General features: G+C 33.1%; 1 protein-coding gene across 4 annotated transcripts in view; it reads left to right on the forward strand.

Moving 5' to 3' along the window:
• The window catches only part of POT1 (protection of telomeres 1), an 85,385-nt gene that overhangs the window by 55,619 nt on the left and 8,318 nt on the right, over window positions 1–21,448 (forward strand). For all 4 annotated transcript variants that reach the window (XM_057732390.1, XM_057732391.1, XM_057732393.1 and 1 more), the window contains 6 exons: window positions 1,004–1,173; window positions 2,271–2,359; window positions 6,181–6,237; window positions 8,290–8,446; window positions 9,986–10,191; window positions 13,535–13,670. In XM_057732390.1, coding sequence (XP_057588373.1) covers window positions 1,004–1,173; window positions 2,271–2,359; window positions 6,181–6,237; window positions 8,290–8,446; window positions 9,986–10,191; window positions 13,535–13,670 — 815 coding nt within the window. The remainder of the gene's footprint in view (window positions 1–1,003; window positions 1,174–2,270; window positions 2,360–6,180; window positions 6,238–8,289; window positions 8,447–9,985; window positions 10,192–13,534; window positions 13,671–21,448) is intronic.

The following is a 21,448-nucleotide window of genomic DNA, read 5'->3' on the forward strand; positions in this document are numbered from 1 at the left end:
CTACCTCATCTTTCTTTATATTCCCCCATATGTAACTTTTTTATTACACAGAATCTCACCACTGTTAGTCAGTCTTGACCTTGTAGGAAAAAAGAGAATGGTAGTCCCACAGTCATCAGTGGTCAGGAGTGCTGCTTTATACAGATTAACTAAATTTCCTAATTGGTAACTAGCTCCTTTTGTTTATAACTCCTTCTTCATAAAAATAAATGTGATTTAGGTTATATAGCTTACTCCTTTGAGTAGGTATCAGTTTCTGTAATAAACATTCTACATCTGTCTCTTTTTAAGTCTTCTACATTAAAAGAATATCAAATACTCTGATATTTTAAGACAAAGTTTAGAAAAACATCTAAAATTAACTATAGGACATTTAGTGCAAAACTATAATTGGTTTAATTCTACAGTTGAACTCATAGAATGTGTTTCACGTGATGTACAGACATAAATTGTCCGTTACAAGTGTTTTATTTCCATAGAACTTGTGGAATAGAGAGAATTTATTATTTTGCTATAGTAGCACATTTAAAAATACTATATAGTATTCTCATAGTGAGAGTGTTTTAGTGATCATATTTAATTAAATCTTACTTTAAATTAGTTAAAGCAGGTTATTTTCAGAAACCTTAATCAAATAGGTTTCTTAATCAAATAGAGGGCTTGAATTTGATTTAGGAAATAGGTTTCTTAGCTACTATATATTGCCAATGCTAAGACTTAATCTTATTTCACATTTTAATATCTCTAAAATGGAAATATGTCTTTACATTTGAAAAAATATATACATGCATATGTATGTATATGTACACAGACATACACACGTTTTGGTTTTTGATATAGTGTCCTTGGGGCTGATATTGAGTACACATCAGTATATCATACCAGTTTCCTTTCTGATGGGTCAACACCCCTGGTTATTGGTCTTTGCCCCTTATTAGTTGTTAAATATTTATCAGAAATTCATTTTTCTCCGTTTTCTAAGTAATAAATCATCTACTTTTAGGTTGGAAGCTTTCTTAGAATTTACAGCCTGCACACCAAACTTCAGTCAGTCAGTTCAGAGAACCTGGCAACATTTTTAGCCCTAGAGTTTCATCTCCATGGAGGCACCAGTTACGGTCGGGGAATCAGAGTCTTGCCAGAAAGCAACTCTGATGTGGATCAGCTGAAAAAGTAAGCATATTATAAACCTATTTAGAAATTGTAAATCAGGTATTGATTAAGCTGATTTCTAAGACAATATTGTTCTGAGGTGGGGAGGGGGGATCTAAGAGGTTCCTTGTAATTGATTCTCAGAGCTTTCCATGCCATTATCCATTTTTTAAAATAGATGAACCAAAAGAAACAAATCAAGTGATTGTAGGTTCAAACAGCTAAATAGTAGCAGAGCTGGGTTTATAGTCTAAATTTTCCAATAGTTACTTATGCTCACCCTCTACTCTTTGTCTGTTCTTCTATCATTTGCCACCTTCTCCAAGTACAGAAACACATAGTAGAAACTGGAGCTTAGCTAAAGTTTGGAAAACTTGTTGTATATGTCTAGGATGCCAAACATACTTGATCCTCCATGGAAAAAATATTGCCTTCCTAAAGTGCATATAACTGAGAAAATAGGTACTAGAAATATTTCAGGGTATCATATTTTTAAAACTTTTAGGTGTGCCCAGAAAGTGAATAGTACCTTAAATCCTGCTACCCTTGCAGCTCCCTATTCCTTGAAGTATTCTTCCTAGCAATGTGTGCAGAAACTCTTTGACCCGTATTCTAGGGAAATAAAGTCTTCAACATATTTTCAAAGAGATATAGAAAATAACCTTTTCAGTAAATTGAAACGACATAACTGTTTTCTAAGTTTTAATATATTAAAATCAATATGACTTTGACATCAGTGAAATTAGCTATTTTAGTAACCTATGAATTTCCTTACTTTATTTCTCATATTGCAATATATAACCACATAGTATTTCACTACTTGAGTCTAGAGTGAGATTGTTCTGACTTAGAATGTCATCCATTAAATACCCAGCTTATTTGCAGTATTTCATCATCCCACTGTTTGACTTGTATCTGTCTAGACTTGGGTTTTTAAAATTTGAGGGTCTCTTGGAATCCCCTGACAATCTGTTAAAAACTATAAGCCTACTGAAGAAGCATATACACAGAATTTTTTATACAATTTCAGTGAGCTCTTGGTTTCTATGGGTAGAGCTAAACTGATCATTGTTTGACTTTGTTTTGTGCAACTAAAAATTATATTCTTTCAATTACAGGGTTTTAGAATCTGCAGATTTGCCAGCCAATCAGTGTTTAGATGGTATATATCAATCAGAACATGAGGACAGTTTTTCAAATATTTCAAGTAAGGACAATTTTTTTTTAATTTATTAAGCTATAGTTAATTTACAATATTGTGTTAGTTACACGTGTACAGCTTCAGCTTCTTTTCTGTTATAGGTTATTAACAAGGTAATGAATATAGTTCTATCTGCTATACAGTAAATCCTTGTTCACCTATTTCACATATAGTGATGTGTATTTATTAATCTCATACTCCTAATAAGTAAGGACAACTTTTAATGTTGCCAGTTTAGTTTCTGCTAAGTAAAATGATTTTATCAACATAAATTCTCTTTTTTCCTATCTTTCTCTCTCTCTCTCTCTCTGTCTCCATCTTTTTTTTTTTTTTTTTTTTTTTTGGTTAAATCCACATTCATTGTAAAGAAGCATGCTAAATCTTTATCAGTGTCCTATGCAAAGGTAAACATTACTCCTCCCTAAATTGTATAGTTACATTTTCAAGTTGGGGTGGTAGGGATTACTTGATTTGTGATATATGTGGTGGTGATGTGTGTGTATATATATTTGTTATAAACCTGTATTTATTTCCTAGTCAGCTGTTTTGCTTGTCAGTTTCTAAAAGGAACAAAATTTGTTCCTACTGCTTTATTTTCAGTAGCACAAGTATTTTTTGATCTTACATATTTTAGATTTACCAGCTTTATTGAGTTGATTAAGTACCTAATTACAAAATATTAACAGACAATTGGTTGTGTATTTATATTATTGTCTACCTGACTAGGTGACTATGCAAATCTAAATTTTAAAACACTCAATCTGTAAAAGTTTTTTCTTTACCATTTTGTCTCAATATTTGCTTGTATGTTCTGAGACCTAGAATCTATGTCATGTTTCTATTAAAATGTGTGACTTGATAAGCACTTAAGCAATGCCTATGGTCATTATTATTTAATTCTAACAGCACTCCTATGAGGTTGATAATGTTCTTCCCTTTCACAGAAAAGAAACGGAGGCTTTGAGTGATGGGAGTCATATAATTTGTCCAGGGTCACTTAGCTGTTAACTGATGGCAAAGTCAGTCAGATTCAAATGCAGGCTATTTGATTTTTTTGTACATGTTTATTTCTTCATTTTCTCTGCCTTCGAATTCTTCATACTTCCTAGCACCTTGGTGATAGCATTTTAGCCTGATCTGTGATTACTTGAACTACCATTAGGAGGCCAATTTACTTCAATTGACAATCATTTGGAGACAGTATAATTTGTAATTATACTTTTTGAAATCTCTTTTCTCCTTTTAAAAGGTTTTTCTAGTTATTTTTAAATTACAAAAGTAGCACATGTGACAGTTTCAAGCTATGTAGCCTTCCCATGCCTTTATAAAGGCCATTCACTGAGGTAAGGTTAACAGTTTAATGTGATTTCTTCAACATCTTTATGTTTATATAAATATATATACTTCTGTATGAACAGGTACAAGTTTTCCCTCTGTTTAAAATTTTTTACAAAAATTGGACTCTGCTATACTAGTTGCTTTCTTTAAAAATGTATCATAGATCTCTTTCCGGGGTAATTTGTACAGCTGAAACTCATTCTTTTAATAGTTGCATTATGTTTTATATGAATCTAACATTATTAATTCAGCCATTTTCCATTTGGTAGACATTCAGGTTGTTTCCAGTTTCTTACTCTTACAAATGCTTCTTTAATAAACACTCTTGAACAGTTGTACTTTCATGCTTATTGTTTCTCTAAAATAAACTCCTAAAGGTGGGGTTGAAGGATCAAAGAGCAAGCACATCTGTTATTTTCATAGATGATGCCAGATTATATGCCACAATGTCATAGGATTCATATGCAGATAACTGTGGGAGAACATCCTTTCCTCACACTCTCAGTGGTATTGGCCATATATGTAATTTTCTGACATTTTGGTAGGTATATGGTGATATTTTATTTAGTTTCCCTGAGTACTTGGAAACTTAAAAATCTTATATATTTATTGACCCTTTTTACTTCTTCTCTGAATTGTCTGCTCTTACCCTTTACCTGATTTTCTGTCAGGCTCTTTTTTTTCTTATCAGTTTGTGGGAGACTGTTGTATGTGTTTTACAATATTTTCTCTATTTTCTTATTATTTGACTACTTATAAGGCTTTTGCCATTGTTTCACTTCATGCAGAATGGCAGATGTTAAGTAATCCAGTTCTTTGAAATTATACTTTGCCAGCTTAAGATGTCCATTCAGGTTCTCTTGCCATGGATTCTTATGCCATTTATTAGTGATGCTGAGGAAGAAGGACAAGTAATGCATATGTTTATGTATGATGCCACATACAAAAGTTATAAACGTTTAACATACTGTTCTGTATGATAGAATGTAGGAAGCTAAAGTAATTGCAAAATATGAATACTTTTTTAAGTCTTAAATTCTTCATTTTAGAAAGCATTATTAAAACTTATTGCCATGATCATTACTTCTGCTTTTTTGTTAAAGTAAAATCATATTGTATGGTATTCATCATCATCCTATTAAGTTTAGTAAAGTTATTATTTTAATCCAACTATCCCTTTATTTCCTTCACAATGTATTTTTTCAACATAAGAAAAATTTTCAAACATACAGAAAAGTTGAAACAGTTGTACAGTCAACATTCATACCCACCATCAGATTCTCCAGTTAACATTTTACTCTCTTTTGTGTCATTTATCTCTTTTTTAATCCACCAATCCATCTTATTTTTTGATGCATTTCAACGTAATGTGCAGACATAACTACACCTGCTAAACACTTCAATGAATGAACATCATTATCTAGAGTTCAATATTTGTTTAAAATTCTTTTTTATTTTTGAGGTAAATTATATCCAATGAAATGGGCACTTAAGTGTATCATTCCATGAGTTTTGACTAACACATGAACTGCTAACCTAAGTTCCTCTTAAAATCAAGACCTTTACCTTTTTGCAGAAAGCTCCCTCATGTTCTTTCCCTCAGTCCTCACCCCTAAAAGTTCCAGTGTTTTCCACCATAGATTATTTATGCCTGTTTTAGAACTTCAGATAAATGGAATAGTATGTTTTGTACTCTTGTACATACTGTTTGTTTTTGAGATTCATCCATGTTGTTGCATACATCAGTGGTTTATTCCTTTTTGATGCTTAGTAGTATGGTATGACATAGATATTTTTTAAAATATGAATTTCCAGTTGCAGCATCATTTTTTTTTTTTTAAGATGGCTCTGGTGTCTTTGTCAAAAATCAAGTGAGTATAAATGTGGATTTACTTCTATGCTTTCCATTCAGTACTTAGTAGTATGATGTGAAGTAAGCATTTTTTTCCCTCATACTAATTTCCAGTTTTTGCACAACCATTTGTTGAAGAGTTTTGCTTTCCCTTTGGATTGCTTTGCTGCCCTTATCAAAAATCAAATGACTGTGTAAATGTGGGTTTATTTCTGGATTTTATGTTTAATTCTGATAATATTGTTTGTCAGTCTTTATGTCAGTTCCATATTCTCTTGATTACTGTCACTTTATAGTAAGTCTTGAAGTGATACAGTATAAGTCCTCCAATTTTGTTCTTTCTAAGATTAGATTCTAGATTCTTTGCTATTTCGACTTAAATGATAGAATCTGCTTGTCTCTATAATAAAGCTTGTGAAATTTTGGTTAGGATTTTATTGAATCTACAGATCAATTGGGAAGAATACCAGTTCTTAACAATATTGAACTTTCCAATCCATGAACAAATGACATGAATCCGTAAACAAATTTCACCATTTTCTTCAGTTTCTCTCAGTAATGTTTTATAGTTTTCAGTGCCACATTGAGCTATTGATGGATTTTAAAACTGTAATTCTTCCTTCCTTTTTCCTAATAGGCTCTGGATCAGTATCACTATATGAGGTAGAAAGATGTCAACAACTGTCGGCTACAAGTAAGACCATTTTCATTTTTGAAATATGGGCACTATAGTGAGCATAATGAAGTGTGTCCTTGTACTTATGATCTAATTCATTACTGTCGCATATTGAGAGCACATACCCCCAAGGGCAACAGCATATCCATGTTTATCTTTTATTCCTTTGCCTCATCGATGCCATCCTCTATCTGGCATAAAATGGAACCCAGAAAGAGATATGTTTTTATGATGAATATGTATTTTAAATCATGCATCTATAATGTTTATAAAATTTATTTATAAAAGAAAGCCCCATTGCAATGTTGAACAGTTTGAGAATATAAAATATCTTATATGGCATTAATTTGAATCAGTTCACACTATGTATTTAGTGGTGTGTCCATAAAGGAGCTCCTTAAAATATGCCCCAAAACCTTAATGTTAGCAATGATAGTTAATCTGTCAGATACCCACCTTCTGTTACTTCAGCTAAGATGAAAAAAATGAAGAAAATATTTCTAAGCACAAGTCAATTAAATAAAATTCTGTAATACACTATTATAACAATATGAGTTTCTCTTTATTGGAGAAAGGACATGTAACTATGAAATGGCAGAGGGCTAGAAGAAAGAAGCTTGTGATATTGTATTAGAATTGGAGGTACTCATGGTTTTAGAGACAGATACAGAAATAGATATATATGTGTGTCTGTATATATGTATTCACTCACATATATATTCATACACATGCAGGTGCATGTGTGTAAGTATAGGTATGAATACGTGTACATATGTGTCCTAGCCCTGTTGATGAAAGGGCATAGAAACAATGACATCCAGCAGCAATGAGCACACCTAGTATATAGATCTTAGTTTATAAATAATATCCCCAGTCAGCTTCTTGGAGAAATAGCAGATTCCAGGGTTGGGATAGGAGAATTATATGATGATTCTGGAACATCTTGTGCCAGAAAGTAGAGAAATTCTCCGGTTAATGGTAGCAGATGTCAAATCTGGTACAATTTGAGTATCAAAATAAAATTACTAGTGATGGGCTACAACTGATTGAATAAAGTAAAATCTGTTAGTCCATATGGATAGTAAATTAAAGAACAGATAAATAAATGAGGTTGAATGGAAAGCTGTTATTTAAAATAGAATGGCAGCTGATAAAATGTAAAAGGAATAATGAAGTTAGGGAAAAATCACCATTTTTTCAATCATGATAGTAATAATTTATTTAGCTGTCAATCATCAGTGGATCCTAAACTAGCAAGATCCTAAGTATTTAATGAAATTGGGATATTTAAATTTTATCAAATTCTTTCTTAATAGTTATAAAGGGGGAAATAATAAGTTTATAGTGGAGAAACCTGCTGAACACCACCTTAATCAGCTGAGCAAAGTTATCCCCAGGAATGAAATCACTGATATCATGTGCCTCTTGGTGTGATGCACTGAGAAGGCCACAGTATCACTTATACAGTAGTATTCCTACCAAAAATGTATCATTGACATCTAATCATGAGAAAACCCAGACACACCCAAATAAGTGGCCTCTGCTCCTCAAATACATTAGCGTCCTGAAAGACAAAGAATAGCTGAAGAACCATTCTACATTGAAGGATGCCACAGAGACAGGAAAAATAAATGGTATGCTTGGTTCAGGGTTGGGTCCTAGACCTGAAAATAAAATTCTAAATAAGAGCATTATGGGGATAGTTGGAGAAATTTGAATAATGTCTATTGATTCAGTGATAATCAGTGTTAAATGTTCTGATGTAGAAAATTGCATTGTAATATTACATGAAATTTCTTGTTCTTGTGAAATACACACTAAAGTGCTTAGGGATAAAGGGGCATAATATCTAGAAGTTACTATCGCATATCTGTAAAAGGTTTATGTGTATATGGAGAGATGGAGATAATGGATGGAGATGAGGATACATGTGGCAAAATGTTACCAAGACTGACAATTAATACAACTTAATTTGGTTTGATTGTATATGTTTGTTTCAAGGGGATTCATGTCATGTATATACTTATATCCTTGTAGAGTTCTCTAACTTAATCCAGAAATTCTTTATAGTACTTACAGATCATCAGTATTTGGAGAAAACCCCACTGTGTGCTATTTTGAAACAAAAAGCTCCTCAACAATATCGTATCCGAGCAAAATTGAGGTCATATAAGCCCAGAAGACTCTTTCAGTCTGTTAAACTTTATTGTCCTAAATGTCATTTACTGTAAGTATTTTCCATAATAAAACTGAAGTTTTCATTTCATACAGTTTGTGTATATATGTTTTCTTACGTGTCAGTTTAAGTCCTGACAACGAGTAAATTGTGATTTTAATGTTTTGTATTTTGAAAGAATGGTTATCTTTTTAAGAGAAAACACTAATTCTTAGAAAATAAATCCTTTTGATATTTGTTAGTAATAATAAATAAAAGTAGTTGCTGTTTTCAGATCTGAAATTCAGTTTAGTAGCTCTGGTAAATGCAAACAGATAAGAAACTGAAAATATTTGGGGGGACTTTCTCATTGTCACAAAAAAATCTTGAAGGTAAACCATTATTAGGTAAAATTTTTAAATAGAAAAGATTTTGGGTTCGTTGAATTTCCTAATTAAGTGTTAAGAGAAGGCCTTGTTGGAAATATTCCTGTCCTGCTTAATAACTACAATATAATGAACATAATTTAAACTTTTATTAGTAATTGGGGATTTCTCAGTTCCTCAAAATCTTTATTCTAAACATCAATTATTTTACAAATAAGTAAATAAATTTACGACATTAGAATGAATATGTACTTATTAACTCAGGACATATTCTGAAAATTATTTTTAATCCCTCTTCCTCTTTTTTATGCAGTTTGACTATCTTTCCTCTATATATGTAACACATACATGTATATACATCTCCATTATATTTACGTGTGTGTATATTCTTTGTGTGCTGTGTACAGCATTGTATATATATTTTTCCTTTCACAATCTAAGTATAATACTGTCTGTGGAGATTTTTGATCATCAGATCTCTTTATATAAAACACAGACCATCTTCTACCTTTGGGGCTTGAAATGGTAGTTGGAATTAAAATATAAGTACAGATTTTAGGTAGTTCTTGAAGTATTATCAAATTATAGTTTATAAAATTCTGCAAACTCATATAGCTTTGCCAAACAAAACCACCCTCTATGGTAATTTTTTAAACAAATGAGGAAATCATCTCAGAAAAGTTGAGAGGTTTTACCTAAAATTACACAGCTGACTGGTGAAAGAACCAGAACAAGGAAATGGACTTTTTGTTTCCAGTTTATGCGATTTCTACTGTATCGTATTTCACCATATGACTTTTAAAAATTATATTCTAGATCAAAAGAATCAAAAGGAATATTGGTTTGTAAAGTACGTACCCTATGAAAGTGATATTACTTAAGTAGTGGATATCTAGGTGGAGTGAAGACAGGGCTCCTACTGGGAAGTCTAGCATTCCTTACAGAGGAGAACAGCTTGGTGCTAGAAATAATGGTATCACAAAATCAGACAAGGAAATTGCTGGTGGTTAGTGAAATTATGATATGGATCTAATCAGCCGTAAAGTGTCATCAAATATCTTTCTATTGAATGAGTCATTTAATCTGCAGAGTGAATTATCTCCATATTTTAAAATAAGTAGCTGGTTCATAAGCATATGAACAGTTTTTTTATTGGATAATTTGTTAAATTTGACTTTCCAAGCTTATACCAGTTGTTTTTGTGTTATTTCATTGTTGATTTTAGGCAAGAAGTTCCACATGAGGGTGATTTGGATATAATTTTGCAAGAGGGTGCAACCAAAACCCCAGATATCAAACTACAAAACACATCATTATATGATTCAAAAATATGGACCACTAAAGATCAAGGAGAACGAAAAGTAGCTGTTCATTTTGTGAAAAATAATGGTATTCTCCCACTTTCAAATGACTGTCTAATTTTGATAGAAGGTATGATATTTAAGTTACTGTTTTATTAGAATACAGCATTTGCTTATGTCTTTCTCTGGTTGATTATTGTTAAATATATTTTAAGGGCAACCTAGGACATAAAAAGTCAAAATATTGTTAATTTAAATTTCAAATAATGTAATATATGTAAGAAGTAGATTCAAATATATATGTACACACATATATATATAAATTTATCTGAATGACATTTTGAAATTATACATTAAACTCAAGTGTTTGCATTTGTCCATCTTGTTGGATTCCTACTTGTAATCTTAATGAGACCCAGGGTGATTTTTGAGCTGAGTAATAATCAAGAAGCTGCTTGTTGTGTGTAGTTGCTGTTATCTTGGCCTCTGGATGTCACTCTTGTTTCATAAAAATAGAAGGAAAGTCATCTATTGATAGCTAAATCAAGTAAAGATAATGACATGTTTTAAGAGAATGAAACTTTGAGGAAAATTTACTTTTGCATTTCTTTTATACTTTTGTCTTATTTTTATCTAATATTTATCTAATAATCCATAATAAAAGGAGACCATCATCTTTAATGTGCATTAGAGAATTCTTTAGTTTCAATTTGTGAATGAACTGATCTTACTACAATGGATTATGATCATTTTTATTAGACATTTTCCTATTTGTAAAAGTAACATAATCATTTTAGAAAACAATTATATATGTGACTACACATGTATATAAACATTGATGTTATTTTTGTGAACATTTCTTGTTTCAGTACATTTATAGCATACCAGAAACAATTTTAATTAATTTCTATGTATGAACGAATTTAATCATCACAACAATCCTGTGAAGTTGCTACCATTATAAGCTGTTTTTTATACATGAGAAAACTGAACCACAGAGGAGATGAATGTCTTTCCCAGTACAGATAGTGAGTGGTGAAACTGACTTGCTTCCTGGTTTTTGTCATGGTCACTCCGTGATGAACTTTATCTGCCCCCTGGATGAAGTGTATTTTGGCACAAGGAATTAAGGAAATGTTGCCCAATTACTTTCCAGTAAAGTTACCATAGTCTGCATATGCTTTTGCAGCATAAAAGATTATCTGCTCACCTACCCTCATCATCATACACCAGAGCTTTAAAAAACTTGGCCATTTTAGGGCTTTGCTCATGGTCCAGTGGTTAAGACTCTGCACTTCTAATGCAGGGGACACAGGTTCAATCCCTGGTCAGGGAACTAAGATCCCACGTGCCATGTGGCACAGCCAAAAAGTAAAATGATCCATTCTTTAAAAAAAAAAAACAAAAACAAAATACAAAAACTTGGCCATTTTGATGAGTGAAATGTGACATCTTATTCCATTAGCAGTATTTTAATCTGTACCAGGAGATGTTAAAAAAAACAAAGACACACACACACACACACACACACACACACACAAAAATGGAGTAAATCTATTTATATGGCCTAAAAATAAAATAAAGCTGTGATCCTATTAGGCTTTATTAGAACTGTCCTTGTAGGGCCAGCTAAGACGATGTCAAATATGCCTTCGGGTCCTTTTGTGCTTTGCTGCCTCCTACAGAATTCTCTGCTGAAGTCAAGTTGGCCTTGAGGGTCCAGAGAAGGCTTAAGTCCCCTTAGATCCTGATCCTATCTTTAATTACCAGTCATCCCTCAAACTTTCAATGTCATGTACCACAATTCCCATCCCACCCTCTAGCCATATATATTGAACTGGTGATAATTTCTAAACCTAGTATATTTCTCTGTGCCTCTTTGCCGTTCCATCACTGTTCTCCTGAGAAATTCTGCTCTAATACATCTTCAGAAGTAAACTCAACAACTCCCTTTATTCAGCAATTCATATAAAATATTTAACAAACACCTACATGCATCAAGCACTTTTCTGATTTATCAGGCAGATTTGAGTGGTTCTTTTTACATACTGTATGAACTTCTAGTAGAGCACTTTTCTTATATTTGTGTTTTGTCTGTCTGTTTATAGATGTGTTTCTTTATTAGTACGTAAGTCCCTAAGGTCAGAATATCTCTTATTTTAATCTGTGTACCTTCAGCACCTAGAGCAGTGAACCCGACATGTAACTGGCTCTCAGTAAATATTTATTGAATATATAAGTACATCCAAAGTAATAACAGTTTACTTTACAGAGCGTTTTAATGAAGTCAAATGAAAGTATATGTGAAAGCACTTTAAAAGGGTTTCATCAAAATGTAAACTATTTTTATTTTATCATATTTCTGAGTATTATAACTCTAAGCGTAGGCTAGGATCTAACTGTAGTATGACATGGCAGACCTGTGGTTTCCAGCTATCACAGAGCAGAGGAAAGAGGTATGGGAGGTGGGCAAGTTAAAACGCCACGAAACTTGCTGTTCTTACCAAGATTTATTCACTTTTTTTGAATAAACACTTGTTGGATTGTTGCAATCATTTGGTTAATTTCTAGAGTTCTGAAATAGTCGCATTTGACAGTTTTTGCCAGAGTTGTTTTTGCTATTATGAAGAAGTGTATTTTTGGACATTCTTACTTTGCTATGCCAGAAATGCTTCCCTCTCACAATTGAATTTTAACATTACAAAATTTTACACAAATTTTAGGAAATACACAGAAGTATTTTTATAAATCATATTCTCTTTTCCTGGAAAGGAAGAATTATCAATCTAAGTGAAAAGTACATGAGAAAAGGTACCGGTAGGTTGGAATAATCAGAGAAAATGCTGCCTTTTAATAATGGTGCCCCACTAGGCATACTGTTTCTTTTCAGCCAACATGCTGCTTTTAATGCCCACCCTGTCATAGCATTAGGGTAAGTGTGATTTTTTTTCATAGGAAAAATGAATAAACTGTACAGGAATTCCTATTACATGAACAGTTTGCATCTATATTTAAATCTAATGTTAAACTGAAAAGATTTATTTCAAATGCAAAACTAAATTTGCCTAGACATTAGTAGTATATAGCAAATTTAATAATGGGAATCCTGTCATATTTTGATTCTCAACTTTATTCTTTTTAGATCATTTGAACCAAAGTGTTCCTGGCATAAAGAGCAATTTGTATAAATTTTAAAAGACGGTTCATATTTCACAAACCTTATGTTTTGATCAAATCTCAGCATTTTTGCTCAGTGGATTCTTTAATCAATGAATAGGATGCTAAGTTTACAAATTATTATTTTTAACAATAAATGTATAGGCGTATTATATCTCTTAAATTATGGCATTTCTGTCTTTTTCTGTCAATCCCTTTAGTCTTTTAATGTTTGTCATGTGTTACTTAATAAGTACCCCAGTTTGTCTACTTTATATTTGTGCTACTTGAAGGGTTTATTTCTTCTCTTTTAATAGGAGGTACACTCAATGAAATCTGCAAACTCTCAAACAAGTTTCATAGTGTAATTCCTGTGAAATCTGGTCATGAAGACCTGGAAGTCCTCGACCTTTCAGCACCATTCCTTATACAAGGAAAAATACATCACTATGGGTATGTTCTCAATAATGGGAATTTTTGGAATTCTAAATTGTATTTATTTATTATTTTATCCCACTTGTTACTATATAGTCACTGGATACTTATTGATTACCAATTTACAGGTACTAGATTTTTTTGGTATATATCTGTTCTTTGGATAGCATATGTATCGAGTGCCTACGGTGTACTAAGTTTAAGGCTGCCCCCAAAGGCTAATATTCATTTGCTTTCTTTCATAAGAATTTAGATACCAGTTACAGAGAGGGTTCAGAGCTGCATCCTAGTAAAAGTTAAGTGATTGGATTCCAGAATTTCTGTGCCGCAAAGTTATAAATGAGTTGCCACTGAGAAATTGGAAGATACCAGAATATATTAGGAGCTAGAAAGCAGATGGAAGGAGGCAGTATAGGTAAAATCTCTGTTTCCACTTGATGAAACAGTTACCCTGGAAGTGCTCTGCTTTGAGAAACTTTGGATTATAGAATATTTACTGCTTAATTGGAAAATACCAAATTGTTTTTCTAATGATTGTAACATTTTATGGTCCAGTCAGCAGTGTGTAAAAATTTGTTTACCCTGGGTTCTCTTCTCTTAGCTCTTGATATTAGTCTAACTTGTAATTTTGTTAGATTGATGAGCATCAAATAGTATTTGTTGTTTTTGTTTACATTTCCAAGATGACCAATGAGTTAAACAAGTCCCATGTTTATTGGCTATTTAGGTTTTCTCTTCTGTGAATTCCACATTCACATTTTTCACCTATTTTTCTATTGAAATACTGGCCTCTGTTTTGGTTCTTGCATGTGTTTAGGTGATAGTAAAAATTCTTTCTATATGAGAGATGCTAAACTTTTGTCAGTTATATACATTTCATCAAACTTGTAGTCTGTCCTGTATCTTAACCTGTCCTGTAACCATAACTCTATGGTTCCTTTTGTTTTACAGATTTTTCAAATATTAATATAGTCATATTTAACCAAAAATGTTTGACAAGACCTTAAAGTTTTCACAAAGCTTTACTTAGATTTCTGGATCTGATGCTTTTTTAATAGAACTGAAACTAATGCTTCAGTTTCTTAGTAGTTATATATCTTTTAAGGATTTCTATTTCTTCTTGAATCTATTTTTATTAATGAAAGTTTTCTAGAAAGGTATTTCATTTATCTTTTAAATTTAAATTTATTGACGTGAAATTATCCTTAGTACTTTCTGATTTTTAAATCTTATCTTCATCTGTTCTTGAATCCACTTCGTATTATTTGCACCTTTTCTTCCTTTGCCCTTTTTGGCCAAAGCAACTAGCTTTTGTTTTTCTTGATGCTCTCTATTTTTTATTATTGGTCTTAACTTTATTTTCTTCCTTTACTTTCTGTAGGTTTCCTTGGTATTTCTTTTTTGTAATGTTTTTAATTGAAGGCTTACCTCAGCTTATTTTTTAATGTATTCTTAAATATTTGTATTTAAGTCTATAATATAGCTCCTGAGAAAATAGCCATAGCTTTAACCGAAGATTTGCTATGTAGTATTTTTCTTGTCACTTCTAAATGTTTTGCAATTCCCATTATGATTTGTCTGGCCCATGAATTATTTCACTGTGTATTTAAAATTTTTCACACACTCATTTTAGGTGTTATGTTTTTGTTTGTATTTTAGTTAGGTTACTTTTTAACCAAATAGTGTGATGCGTTTCGTGACTCTTTGAGGTTTGTTTAGTTTTGCTTTATCCTAGAATATGTTTGTTCACACTTTATACGTATTACATGGATTTTAAAGAAAACGCCTACTTTAACAGTTGTGTTTAGTGTTTAATAGTGTTTACTTATGTCCATTAGACAAGCTTGTTAATCGTATCCAAAACTTCTTTTCCCTTTGTCCTTTTATCTGTGTAATCACTTCTTAGAGACTGTGCTTAATGTCCTCTTTGTAAGTTTGTGACTTTTTATTGTCAGTGTGTGCTTTATATGTTTTGAGTCTTTTTTGCTTGTTCATTCAGGTTCAGTCCTCATCTTCCTTGTGAATTCATTGTACTGTATATCCTTATGTAATGACTTCATCTTTAATCATGACTTTTTGCTGTAAGGTTTATTTTTTTCTCGTATTATTACTGTATCAGAGTTTTCTTTGGTTGGTAATTGTATGGTGTATCTTATTCTCATCCCATTGCTTTTATGTTTCTTTGTTGTTATATTTTAGTAGGTCTCATAAATAAATACTTATCAGTAGACTCTAGTTGTTTTATTTTTTAATAGATGAGTTTAAAATATGTTAATTACTGAAACATTTAGGTTTTATTTCTATACTGTATTTCACGTTCTCCACTTGTCATAATGTTATTGTTTCCCTTCCCATTCTTTTTTGTTATTACTTTATTTTTTTCTTTAGTCTTCTATTGGATTAATTTATAAAAATGTTATTTTTCTCCTTTTTCCTCTATATTACTTTGAAACTAATGAATTCTCTAATTTATGCTTATTACTCTTTAATTTTTATTTGTACACTTAATTTTTAATTTGTATACTTGCTTTATCAATGTCTAAAGTTTAATATCACAGCCTTTTTTATTTTTTTATTTTTTTTAATTTATTTATTATTTTTGGGGGGCACACAAAGTTCAATCAACTGTTTTTTATTTTATTATTATTTTATTTTATTTTTTTTGGGGGTACACCAGGTTCAATCAACTGTTTTTATACACATATCCCCATATTCCCTCCCTTCCTTGACGCCCCCCCCTCGAGTCCCCCCCACCCTCCCTGCCCCAGTCCTCTAAGGCATCTTCCATCCTCGAGTTGGACTCCCTTTGTTATACAACAACTTCCCACTGACTATTTTACAGATGGTAGTATATATATGTCTGTACTACTCTCCCGCTTCTTCTCAGTTTCCCCTTCACCCCCCGCCCCCTCCCATACCTCGAGTTCTCCAGTCCATTCCCTGTATCTGCTTCCCTGTTCTTGTCACTGAGTTCATCAGTACCATTTTTAGATTCCGTATATGTGAGTTAGCATACAATATTTGTCTTTCTCTTTCTGACTTACTTCACTCTGTATGACAGATTGTAGTTCTATCCACCTCATTACATATAGCTCCATCTCATCCCTTTTTATAGCTGAGTAATATTCCATTGTATATATATGCCACATCTTCTGTATCCATTCATTTGTTGATGGGCATTTAGGTTGCTTCCATGTCCTGGCTATTGTAAAGAGTGCTGCAATAAACATTATGGTACACGTTTCTTTTGGGATTATGGTTTTCTTTGGGTATATGCCCAGGAGTGGGATTACTGGATCATATGGTAGTTCTATTTGTAGTTTTTTAAGGAACCTCCAAATTGTTTTCCATAGTGGCTGTACCAACTTACAGTCCCACCAACAGTGCAGGAGAGTTCCCTTTTCTCCACACCCTCTCCAACATTTGTTGTTTCCAGACTTTGTGATGATGGCCATTCTGATTGGTGTGAGGTGATACCTCATTGTGGCTTTGACTTGCATTTCTCTGATGATGAGTGATGTTGAGCATCTTTTCATGTGTTTGTTGGCCATCTGTATGTCTTCTTTGGAGAAATGTCTATTTAGGTCTTCTGCCCATTTGTGGATTGGGTTATTTGCTTTTTTGGTATTAAGCTGCATGAGCTGCTTGTATATTTTGGAGGTTAATCCTTTGTCTGTTGTTTCATATGCAATTATTTTTTCCCATTCTGAGGGTTGCCTTTTAGTCTTGTTTATGGTTTCTTTTGCTGTGCAAAAGCTTTTAAGTTTCATGAGGTCCCATTCGTTTATTCTTGATTTTATTTCCATGATTCTAGGAGGTGGGTCAAAAAGGATGTTGCTTTGATGTATGTCAAAGAGTGTTCTGCCTATGTTTTCCTCTAGGAGTTTGATAGTGTCTGGCCTTATATGTAGGTCTTTAATCCATTTGGAGTTTATTTTTGTGTATGGTGTTAGGAAGTGTTCTAATTTCATTCTTTTACATGTTGCTGTCCAATGTTCCCAGCACCACTTATTGAAGAGGCTGTCTTTTTTCCATTGTATACTCGTGCCTCCTTTGTCAAAGATAAGGTGCCCATATGTGTTTGGGCTTACTTCTGAGTTCTCTATTCTGTTCCATTGATCTTCCTTTCTATTTTTGTGCCAGTACCATACTGTCTTGATCACTATGGCCTTGTAGTATAGTTTGAAGTCAGGAAGCCTGATTCCACCAACTCCATTTTTCCTTCTCAAGATTGCTTTGGCTATTCGGGGTCTTTTGCGTTTCCATACAAATTGTAAGATTTCTTGCTCTAGTTCTGTGAAAAATGCCATTGGTAATCTGATCGGGATTGCATTAAATCTGTAAATTGCTTTGGGTAGTACAGTCATTTTCACGATGTTGATTCTTCCAATCCAGGAACATGGTATATCCCTCCATCTGTTTATGTCATCTTTGATTTCTTTCATCAATGTCTTAAAGTTTTCTGCATACAGATCTTTTGCCTCCTTAGGCAGGTTTATTCCTAGGTATTTTATTCTTTTGGTTGCAATGGTGAATGGGAGAGTTTCCTTCATTTCTCTTTCTGCTCTTCCGTTGTTAGTGTATAGGAATGCAAGAGATTTCTGTGCATTAATTTTGTATCCTGCTACTTTACTAAACTCATCAATGAGTGCTAGCAGTTTTCTGGTAGAGTCTTTAGGGTTTTCTATATATAGTATCATGTCATCTGCAAAGAGTGATAATTTTACTTCTTCTTTTCCAATTTGGATTCCTTTAATTTCTTTTTCTTCTCTGATTGCTGTGGCTAACACTTCCAAAACTATGTTGAATAACAGTGGTGAGAGTGGACACCCTTGTCTTGTTCCTGTTCTTAGAGGGAATTCTTCCAGTTTTTCTCCATTGAGAACAATGTTGGCTTTTGGTTTGTCATATATGGCTTTTATGATGTTGAGGTAATTTCCTTCTATGCCCATTTTCTGGAGAGCTTTTATCATAAATGGATGTTGAACTTTGTCAAAAGCTTTTTCTGCATCTATTGAAATGACCATATGGTTTTTATCCTTCAATTTGTTGATATGATGTATCACGTTGATTGATTTGCGTATATTGAAGAATCCTTGCATCCCAGGGATAAACCCCACTTGATCGTGGTGTATGATTTTTTTAATGTGCTGTTGCAGTCTGTTAGCTAGTATTTTGTTGAGGATTTTTGCATCTATATTCATCAGTGATATTGGTCTGTAGTTTTCTTTTTTTGTGACATCTTTGCCTGGTTTTGGTATCAGGGTGATGGTAGCCTCATAGAATGAGTTTGGGAGTGCTCCGCCTTCTGCAATATTTTGGAAGAGTTTGAGAAGGATAGGTGTTAACTCTTCTCGAAATGTTTGATAGAATTCGCCTGTGAATCCATCTGGTCCTGGGCTTTTGTGTGTTGGGAGATTTTTAATCACTGCCTCAATTTCTGTACTTGTGATTGGTCTGTTCATGGTTTCTATTTCTTCCTGGTTCAGTCTTGGAAGATTGTATTTTTCTAAGAATGTATCCATTTCTTCCAGGTTATCCAATTGATTGGCATATAGTTGCTTGTAGTAGTCTCTCATGATGTTTTGTATTTCTGAGGTGTCCGTTGTGACTTCTCCTTTTTCATTTCTAATTCTGTTGATTTGCATCTTCTCCCTTTTTTTCTTGATGAGTCTGGCTAATGGTTTATCAATTTTGTTAATCTTCTCAAAGAACCAGCTTTGAGTTTTATTTATTTTTCTTATTGTTTCTTTCCTTTCTTTTTCATTTATTTCTGCTCTGATCTTTACGATTTCTTTCCTTCTGCTCACTTTGGGGTTTCTTTGTTCTTCTTTCTCTAGTTGTTTGAGGTGTAAGGTTAGGTTGTTTATTCGATCATTTTCTTGTTTCTTAAGGTAGGACTGTATTGCTATAAACTTCCCTCTTAGAACTGCTTTTGCTGCGTCCCATAGGTTTTGGGTTGTTGTGTTTTCGTTGTCATTTGTTTCTAGATACTTTTTGATTTCCTCTTTGATTTCTGTAGTGATTCCTTGGTTGTTTAAGAGTGAATTGTTTAGCCTCCATGTGTTTGTATTTTTTGCAGTTTTTTTCCTGTAATTGATATCTAGTCTCATGGCGTTGTGGTCTGAGAAGATGCTTGATATGATTTCAATTTTCTTGAATTTGCTGAGGTTTGATTTGTGACCCAAGATGTGATCTATCCTGGAAAATGTTCCGTGTGCACTTGAGAAGAAAGTGTAGTCTGTCGTTTTTGGATGGAATGTCCTATAAATATCAATTAAGTCGAGATGGTCTAATGTATCATTTAAAGCTTGTGTGTCTTTATTTATTTTCTGTTTGGATGATCTGTCCATTGATGTAAGTGGGGTGTTCAAGTCTCCCACTATAATTGTGTTACTGTCGATGTCCCCTTTTATAGCTGTTAGCATTTGCCTTATGTATTGAGGTGCTCCTATATTGGGGGCATAGATGTTTACCATTGTGATATGTTCTTCTTGGGTGGATCCCTTGATCATTATGTAGTGTCCTTCCTTGTCTCTTGTAATAGTCTTTACTTTCAAGTCTAATTTGTCTGATATGAGTATTGCTACTCCAGCTTTCTTTTGACTTCCATTTGCATGGAATATCTTTTTCCATCCCTTCACTTTCAGTCTATATGTATCCCTTGGTCTGAAGTGGGTTTCTTGTAGGCAGCATATAGAAGGGTCTTGTTTTTGTATCCATTCAGCCAGTCTGTGTCTTTTGGTTGGAGCATTTAAGCCATTTACATTTAAAGTGATTATTGACATGTGTGTTCCAATGACCATTTTCTGAATTGTTTTGAGTTTGTATTTGTAGGTGTTTTCCTTTTCTTGTGTTTTCTACTTAGAGAAGTTCCTTTAGCACTTGTTGTAAGGCTGGTTTGGTGGTGCTGAATTCTCTTAACTTTTGCTTGTCTGGAAAGCTTTTGATTTCTCCCTCAAATCTGAATGAGATTCTTGCTGGGTAAAGTATTCTTGGCTGTAGGTTTCTCTCTTTCAGGACTTTCAGTATATCCTGCCATTCCCTTCTGGCCTGCAGAGTTTCTGTAGAAAGGTCAGCTGTTATCCTGATGGGTTTTCCCTTATATGTTGTTTGTTGCTTTTCTCTTGCTGCTTTTAATATTTTTTCTTTGTGTTGAATTGTCGTTAGTTTGATTAATATGTGTCTTGGTGTATTTCTCCTTGGGTTTATTCTGTATGGGACTCTCTGTGCTTCTTGGACTTGGTTCATTATTTCCTTTCCCATGTTGGGGAAGTTTTCCACTAGAACCTCTTGAAATATTTTCACAGACCCTTTCTTGTTTTCTTCTTCTTCTGGGATGCCTATAATTCGAATGTTGGTACGTTTAAGGTTATCACTGAGGTCTCTGAGGCTGTCTTCTAGTCTTTTTATTTTTTTATCTTTTTCCTGCTCTGTGGCGTTTATTTCTTCCATTCTATCTTCCAACTCACTTATTCGTTCTTCTGCCTCAGTCATTCTGCTGGTTAGAGCATCTAGAGTATTTTTAATTTCAGTTATTTTGTTATCCATTGCTGTTTGTTTTTCTGAGTTCTTATGAACTGTTTCTTGTACTTTCTCTAATTTGTTATCGAGATTTTGTATCATTTTTACTATCATTACTCTAAATTCTTTTTCAGGCATTTTTCCTATTTCCTCCTCATTTATTTGGTCTTGTGGGTTTTTTTCCTGCTCCTTTGCCTGCATGGTGTTTCTTTGTTTCCTCATGGTTGTCCAAGCTTTTGGGGTTGCTTGTCCTGGTGATAGAGGTGTTTATA

Source organism: Hippopotamus amphibius, chromosome 4, assembly GCF_030028045.1.
Source record: "Hippopotamus amphibius kiboko isolate mHipAmp2 chromosome 4, mHipAmp2.hap2, whole genome shotgun sequence".
Lineage (NCBI taxonomy): Eukaryota > Metazoa > Chordata > Mammalia > Artiodactyla > Hippopotamidae > Hippopotamus > Hippopotamus amphibius.